We start from the raw sequence: 8293 nt of genomic DNA, 5'->3' as shown, positions 1-8293 counted from the left end.
TGGGGACATGGAGGATGGGAGGGAGAGGCTGAGTCAGCTCCAGCTTTTACTGTTTCCTAAAGGCCTCGTGCCTACCCTTTATCTCCCTCAAGTGCATATGGCAGGAATTCCCAAGAACATAAGATTTTCCCAACTCTTGGTAGAGATGGGGAACAGGGCTGGCTGAACATTTTGGAGCCAGAAGCATGCCTCTATCATACATGTTCTACCCCTACCTCTGGCCTTTTGTAGCTTTAACTAACCAAGATAAGGCTGCAGCGCACCAGATTGAGAAGGAATAGGCCCAGAATCAAGAAGAGGAGACCCACACCCAGTCCTCATAAAGAATTCACTCCAGTGACACACAGTGGGCATGACTCTGATCAGAATATCCTTGTCCCTGTAAAAGCCCCTCAAATTCCCCAACAGGGACGTGACGGCAGATCTCTCCCCCTAGCTCAGGAAAGACATGGGCAACCGCAGCTATTTTATTTTCCTTTTAATTTTTCTGCAGGATATACACCACATATCCCATGGGCAATAAAGCGCATTCAATGTGTTTATAAGCCAAACAGTCACTTTGTTTAAGCAAACACAAGTACAAAGTAAAATAAAACCACAAAATAATGAACTGCATGTTCATAACATACAAAAATTGCCGCCTACTCAGTAGGTAACTACAACATTCCAACTCCTGAATATATTTATAAATTTACATTTTCAGTTAAAAAAATAGACTTTTGAGAGTTCAGATTTTTAGATTTTGTTTTCTTACATTCCAGAAAACTGAGGCTCAGCCCAGTCCTCTTCCTTATTTTGCTCCCAAAGCCTCCCCCGAATCATCACTCCTGCCCCCCTTAAGGCTAGAGGTGAGCACGTTCCTCACACTGGCACATGTCAAGCCGTCAGCAAGGCGCATCACACAAAAGGCACCAAGACGTGAAACTTTTTAAACCAAAAGGACGAAAACAAAAACCACTTTCAAAAAAAAAAGAAAAGAAAAGAAAAACCAAACCATATTTTGCCACATGTGAGAGTACAGTCGGGCAATATTTACAAAAAGGTTAACGGAACGTCACTCTGACACATGCTGATTAATACCGAAGGCTGCTGTTTCAAAAAAAGCTTCAAACTTAATCATCACAGCATCATCACAAAATAAAGGATCACCATTGGTTTGCTTGGCTTTTCTTTTTTTTTCCCCCCCAAAGTGAGGACCTAACTCCAAATAATACAATAGAATTTTCAAATTATCTTCACATCAAGAGTACCCCAAGAAAAATGAAATCCATGGCACAGACACTGTACAAGGGTGCAGGGCTGGGCTCTGAGAGGCCCAAACCCCATTTTGCCAACTCGATTTTCTAGCATTGAAGGGAGCAAGGGGTCAGGCGTACGGTGGAGATGATACTGAAATGATATATCCAAAATCCATGCAAATCAAGTTCTTTGGATAGAAGTGAAGAACTTGCACATGGCTGTTTCAGGCAGCTGAAGTCAAAGGGAGTAGGGGAGGAAGGGAAAGTGGGCAGAAAGGATTGTTGGCCAACAGACCTTCCACACTGACCCTGGGGTCAATTAGAGGGGAGGACTGGCTCTGAGAACCTCCATCTGGCCTAAGAGGAAACCCTCATAAGGCCATTTCCTCCTCCTGTCCTTTAAGTCTCTTGTGTTTCTTTTTCTCCTTTTTTCCCTTTCTCCCACTTTCCCTTTAGCAAATTTCAATTGTCCTGGGAGAAAATGTTGTTGTCATGTCCGAAAGCCCTGTGGAGGCGCTGAAGGAGTTGGTGACAGATGAAGAAGGGAAGCTGCTGACTTGGGCAGGGAAAGCAGGGGGAACAGAGGAGTATGTGGTGGCCACTGAGGGTGAGGGGAAACCACTGTGCACAGGGGATGGGTAGGTGGAGGAGCCAGGAGAAGAGTAGGAGGTGGGCACAGGTGATGGGTATGAAGTGGTGGCTGAGGATGGGTAAGAGGTAGTGACTGGGGAGGTATAGGAGGTAGCCACTGGCGAGGAGTAGGAAGAGAGGGAGGGGGTGGCAGAAGAGGCCACAACACCTTTGTCTGCTTTTTTGTCCTTTTGCCGCAAGTGGATCTTGGTATGCCTTTTGCGTTCATCGCTCCTGGCAAATTTCCTCCCACAGATGTCACAGGCGAAGGGCTTCTCTCCTGTATGGGTGCGGATGTGAGTGGTGAGGTGGTCACTGCGGCTGAAGTTGCGCATGCAAATGCGACACTGGAAGGGCTTCTGGCCAGTGTGGATGCGAATGTGGCGGGTGAGCTCATCTGAACGGGAGAAGCGGCGGTCACAGGACTCTACGGGACAGGCATAAGGGCGTTCGTGGGGGGGTGTCTTGCTGGGCCGGTTAGGGTATTTGCGCATGCGGCTGGGTTTGATGAGCTGGGACTGGTAAGTCGTGTTGAGAGCCTTCAGGTCTTGGGAGCCGGACTGTGTGGCAAAGGCCTTGATGGTAGAGAGTGGAGTGAGTGAAGGCTGCTGGGTGCGGCTCTCCAGGCCCTGGAAGGGCTTCTGGTCTGGGGTGCCTAGGCCCAGGTCCCCCTGCTGTTGTGGAAACAGATAGTCAGGAATCATAGGGACCTGGAAACTACCCTTGGCAGCAGGGTAGGCAGGAGGTGGGTACTGGAGCGCAGTACCTGCCGAGCCAGGATAGGCCTGGCTCTGTGGCTCAGGGAAGATGTCAGTGTTAGGCGTGGGAAAGGTGGGTGCCGCTGAGTAAATGGGGCTGCTGTCACTGGATTGCACCGCACAGCTCAGGGGTGGACTCTGAGAGGCTGAGGATGAAGAGGAGGCCGCTGGAGACGGTGCTGAGGATGAGGTGGCCGGTGGGTTGGTCATGCTCACGAGGCCGCTGACCAGGCTGAAGAGGGGCTCAGGCCACAAAGTATTGCCACTGTTGGGCGCAGGCTCCAGAGAGAAGCGGCCGGTGTAGGTGATGGGGGGCAGCCGGGTGGTTTGGCTGGGGTAACTTGTCTCCACCAGAACCTTCTCGTTATTCAGAGAGATGTCAGGAAAAGACTCTGGCAAGACAGAGAAGGAGGAGGCTTGGTTACTGGAGAGCAATCACTGGAGGACGAGGAGAACCCAAGCTGCCAGGCAAGAGGTCGAGCCGGCTACCACTGACTGCCGAGCTGGTTAATAATTGATAGCAGCAGATTGCAATGTTCCTGGACCCGCTCCAGCGGCAGAGCCCATTTCAACAACAGCTGACGCAAATACGGAGAATCCCCCTCCACTGCAGCTCCTAGCGCTCCGCAGTGGCGGCTGCGCGGCGGACAGATTCCCGCCGGCACCCCCTTGGCTATCGCTAGTGCACGTTCCCTACTCTGCGAGGGCTGCCGGGACATCCCTGGCCAAGGGTCAGGGTCCATCCTTGTGGCCAGGGGGGCGGGCAGGGCAGGCTTTTGGTTGGGGTTGGGGCGGGGGGGCCTTGTTCTTCAAACCAGGCCTTCCCCCCACCTCCACCCACCCACGCAGCCCCGGAGCTCTCCGTCCAAAACAAAAGCTCGCTCCTCTGCGCACCGCTAGGGACTAGAAGGGTGGAGGTGGAGGCGGAGGCGGATGTCCCCAGGCATCCCTCTAACACATGACCCGGGGGATGCGAGGAATTGAAGGGAAACCCCACATGCAACCCTGAGGTCCAGGAGCACCGCTGCGGTGAAGGGAGCGCAGCAAAGGCCACGGAGGGAGGACTGGAAGCTAGGATGGTGGCGAAGGGGCTAATTCTCGGCGTGGGCCACCGCTTACCTGAGGTCAGGTGCTCGTAGGGCTGCTCACCCGCCTCCCCTTGAGGGTTGAAGGCGCTGCTGCTGCTGCTGCCCCCTCCACCTCCACCGCCCCCGCTGCTGCCGTTACTGCCACCGCTGCTCCCTTCGGGGGCCCCGGCGGCACTGAGGAACTGGGGAGCCCCGTTGCTCAGCAGCATCATCTCCTCCAGTTTAGGATAGTTGTCCATGGTGGGCGAGTGAGGAAAGGAGCCGAACGGGTCGGAAATCTGCAGTGGGGACATCAGCTGCATCTCGGCCTTGGCTGCGGCCATCCTGGACGGGCGGGCTGGAGAGCTGGTGTTGGAACGGGTGGGTGCAGCCCCGGGCTGGAGCTGCGGGGAGTACACTCGCGGGGGCCTGGCCGGGTCACATGCGGGGCGCGGGGCACACTGTGGAGAACGCAGGTGGGGTCCCCAGGCTTGCCCTCGCCGCCGGCCGGTGTGGACGCGGCGCTGCTACCGAGGCCCGGGTAGGGGCCGGGGCTGGGCGGCGGAAGCTGGCGGCGGTAGCTGACGGCGGCGGCGGCGACTCCCCAAGTTCTGCACGCTGGGATCTCTCGCGACTCCCCGGATCCGCCTCTATTTGAAGGGTCTGGAAGGGCGCGGGCCCGCCTCCGTCGTGACGTACATGGCCATATATGGGAAGCAGGAAGCCCTAATATGGCAAGACCCGCCGGGAGGACCCGGAGTGACGTGAAGCCCCCTATCCCAGAACGGTGGGCACCACTATCCCGCGCCCCGGGCCTTGCGCCCGCTCTCGCACCCCGGGGACCCAGTCCTCAAGAAAGCCTGAGGCTCAAGCAGCAGCTGGGGACTCGCCGGCTCAAGCTGCCCCAGAGTTCCCGACTTTGCCCCCGCCCCTTCCCTCCGCCTTCTTCCCTCCTCCCAGAGCCGGAAGCGGCCAGGCCATATCGGGCCGCTCCAAATTAGGCGCTGCCCAAATAAGGGTTGTTCCGGCGGGGATCCTTCCTGCTCCTTATATGGCGTTTCCGGGTCGCTGCTCGCTGCTCCCTGGCTCTCTCACTCCTCCCTGGTTCCAAGCCGGGAGCCCGAACGCACGCCAAAGCGGGGGACGCCCAGGCAGGGAGGGCTCAGGCGCGGAGCACTAGGCGCACCGTGCGTGGCTCAGGCGGCTCCCCGGCGGGGACTGGACTGGGGAAGCCCGGCCCTGGGCGGGGGCGAGGGCGAGTCGGGCTGGGGTTCTGCCGCCGTCATCCAGTGCCCGCCCGCCCACCTCTGGGACCGTGGGAGCGGAGAGGGAGCGAAGGGGAGGAGTGGCTGGGTTGGCCGGGGCAGAGGCCGCCCAGGAGAGGCGGGGCCTTGACCTGGTGCCTCGACTAACGGCACGGTGCCTTTCCAGGTGTCACCGGGGAAACTGAGGCTAGGAAATACTAGCCAGATGGTTCCTGTGCGTTGCGGTGAGCTCTTGCTTCTCCACCATCTGCCAATAGGATGTTGGAACCTGGGGATCCCTCTGCGCCTCCCGGAACCGAAAGGCTGTTCCCTGGTCTCCTCTGGGGAAGAGCCCACCTTTGGGCGACCAGATGAGGGAACTTGGTTGCCCTAGGAGAGACCTGAGTCTTTTTCTCACCGGAAGCTGGTGGTCCTTGTGGTGGTGGGAGACTTCCCCATCTTTATCCAGAACAGGTGGAGGTGGGGTGGGCAGTGCGTGAATCTGAAAGGGGGGCTTCCTTATGGGCTGTCTGGGGACCCCAGGCTAGCACGAAGAGAGGACCTGCTTAGCGGCTTGGTGCTGCCCCCTGGAGGCCCCTCTCCAGCTTGGTTCTCGGATCCCCCGGCCAAGCGGACTTTTCCGCAGCCTTCTTGCTCCCCCTCCCGGCTCCTGTGCTGGGCGCGGAGCCAGGCCGGGGGAGCCTTAGACGCAGTGAGCGCGAACTGAGCAGGCGCTGCAGCCTGGGCTCTCCCTGCAGTCCCTGGGGATCCGTCACCGCAGAGGCGACTAGACTCGGGGCGGGACGACACTCTTCTCCCCGAGTTGGAGGTGGGGGTGTAGGCGGGAATGATTCCCGCAGGTCTCCCAGGAGCCGGACGCGAACAGGGAAGCCCTCCTCGTCCTTTCTACCCCGTAGTCAAGTGCGCGGCCCAAAGAGAACAGGGATTCCGGGAGCGGAAAGCTCCAGCACTAGCTCTGAATCCAGGGGAGGTGTTGTTTTTCTGAATTTGAAAAGGAAGCATGAAGTGTGCGTGTGGGAGAGTGCTGACGATACCTAAAGGGAAGGAGGCAGGTCAAGGTCTCCATGAACCCAAGCAGCCTCAGGAGGTCGGGGTCAGGGGGTTTGAGTGAGGGTTGAGAATGGGGTTGTAAATCTCTTGGACTTCATCCCTCTGTTTCACACCCCATCCTCCAGGACATTTTATTATAAAAATCTACTTAAAGAATCCAGCAATGAAGCAGGACTTCCTTGTCTCTCTGCTCTACGTCTGAGCTCCCCATCCCAAGTGTCTAGGGCAGGGTAGGAGGCCTACTCTCAACGCCTACCTATCAAGTTGTCCGTTAGGGACAGGAGTGATGTACCCCTCTGAGGCCTTCTGCAGGGCAGAAAGCCAGGCTAGGCAGGGTCAGATGGTCCTGTGTCTGAATGCCCATTTTACCACTCCCTGGTGGGATACCTCAGCCAGGCTTTTTGTATCTCCCTTTCTTCAACTGTAAAATAGGGCTAATGTTAATGATACTCACATGGAAGGATTGTTGTGAAGACTGAAACTTACATGGACTACCTTGCATCTGTGGAGTCTCAAAGCACAGTGCCTACCTTGCAATTGGCATTCAACAAACAGTAGCTATTGTTATTTTCAGAGGCTTTTGACCCACCCACAGTTCACCCACCCATCCTCAGCCTCCAAGCAAACCCCAGTGATCCGTTTCTGAAAAGTTGTACAGAAAGAAACATTCTGTTTCTAACACAGAGGACATTGTCCTGAAGAGCTCATTTGAATCCTTCTTGCTACAGCAGAGCATCATTTCTTAGAGCAGAAATTTTCAACCTTGACTGTGCAGCAGAATCACTCATGAAGCTCTGACAAAGAAAGGTTTTACCCTAGACCAACTGAGTCATAATCTTCCTGAGCTTGTGAATGCCAGAACTGAGCAGGCACCTCATTCTAGAATCCCTTTTCTGTCCTTGGAGAGCTACCCAGACCCCAAGAGCACATCCTTCTTCTCCAGCCAGAGCAAGCTGGTTCTCATTCATTCTAATGTGCAAGCTGACCTAAGGTATTTTAAGGTCTTCACTGAAGCTGGGCTCTGGAAATCCTTATAGTCTACATTTTTGTTTTGTGTGCCCAATATCAATTCCCCTTTCTTTTTATAACTACTCTCCAGCCAGCGATTTCTTTTGGGGAACCATTCCAATCCATGTGGTTGGGGAGGATAACCCCATCCTACATCTCAGAGTGGGTATGTCTAGGAAGCTCCAGTGTAAGAGCATTCCATCTCCCTTAGCCATGGCGATTGAGTTAAGACAGGCACATGACTCAAACCAGGCCAATGCGAATCACTTCTGGGACTTCTTCTGGAACCCTTGAAAAAGAGAAATTCTTTCCCTGGTGGTACTCAGCCATTGGAGCTTGAAGGCTATCTTGCCATCAGGACTGGAGAGCCTACCTGAGACTGAAGCCGGAGCAGAGGAAGTCAGAGAGAAGAGCTCTACCCCCAGAGACTAAGTCTCTGGATACGCCTGGGCATTTTAGTTACGCAGACCAGTGAATTCCTCTTTTATTTAATAACAGAAAACAAGCTCGTTTCAATTTCTGTTACAACCCAGGAGGTTGATTCATACAACAAAAACTTTTTCTTAGGACTAACCGTGGGCAAGACCTGGGAATAAGGCCTAAGGCATAGGCCCCCATCTCTAAGGAGCTTATGGTTGGGTAGAGGAGCCTGAATACCATGTTACACAAGAATTAAGAATAGGAAGCAACCCCATTAGCCACCAAAAGTCAGTTACCGAAGGTTCCAGGGAACTGAGAGGAGCGCAGGAATGATGAAGAGATTTTGGAGGAGAGAAAACATGAAAAGGATCAAACTTTGTGGTGAGGAAGTGAGAGGTACTTTCAGGTCGGGTCTGGGGGTACGGTGGCCAGGAGAGTCCATGTGTGGCCTTGTCTGGGAAAAATAGGCCGGAGTAGAGAGGGTTTCTATTGGGAAGTAGTAGGAGAGAAGGTTGAATAAAACATTAATTCTTAAAAAAAAAAAAGTATTTATTGGCTTCTGCTTGTATCAGACTTGGTGCTTTCACAATGGGGAAGGCAGAAGTAGTTTGCCCTCCTGAAAACCACTGCTCAGTGGGATAGATGGAACTAAAAAGGAAAATTTCACACTATGATAATTGTGACATACTAGAGAGGTGAAGAAAGGCATCTCAGAGGAGGCGACGTTTCTGCAAAGATACAAAAAATGAGAAAAAACCAAGTCTGCATAGAGGAGTGTGGTAGGGAGAGCATTCCAGGCAAAAGGGACAGCTGTGTAAAGGCCTAAGGAGGGAAAGAGGTCTGACCATGATCAGGCT

At 54.3% G+C, this 8293-nt stretch overlaps 1 protein-coding gene across 1 annotated transcript; it reads right to left on the bottom strand.

The window, feature by feature from the left end:
* Positions 1 to 463: 463 nt before the first annotated feature.
* On the bottom strand, positions 464 to 4335 carry EGR1 (early growth response 1). Its single transcript, XM_011362434.2, has 2 exons — positions 3746 to 4335; positions 464 to 3018 (listed from the first exon to the last, which is right to left on the bottom strand). The coding sequence occupies exons 1-2, from the start codon at positions 4035 to 4037 to the stop codon at positions 1691 to 1693; spliced, it is 1620 nt and encodes a 539-aa protein (XP_011360736.1). The 5' UTR covers positions 4038 to 4335; the 3' UTR covers positions 464 to 1690.
* Between the last annotated feature and the right edge of the window lie 3958 nt (positions 4336 to 8293).

Source organism: Pteropus vampyrus, unplaced genomic scaffold (assembly GCF_000151845.1).
Source record: "Pteropus vampyrus isolate Shadow unplaced genomic scaffold, Pvam_2.0 Scaffold74, whole genome shotgun sequence".
In the NCBI taxonomy this organism is placed as follows: domain Eukaryota; kingdom Metazoa; phylum Chordata; class Mammalia; order Chiroptera; family Pteropodidae; genus Pteropus; species Pteropus vampyrus.
This window is presented reverse-complemented; position numbering and strand designations above follow the sequence as displayed.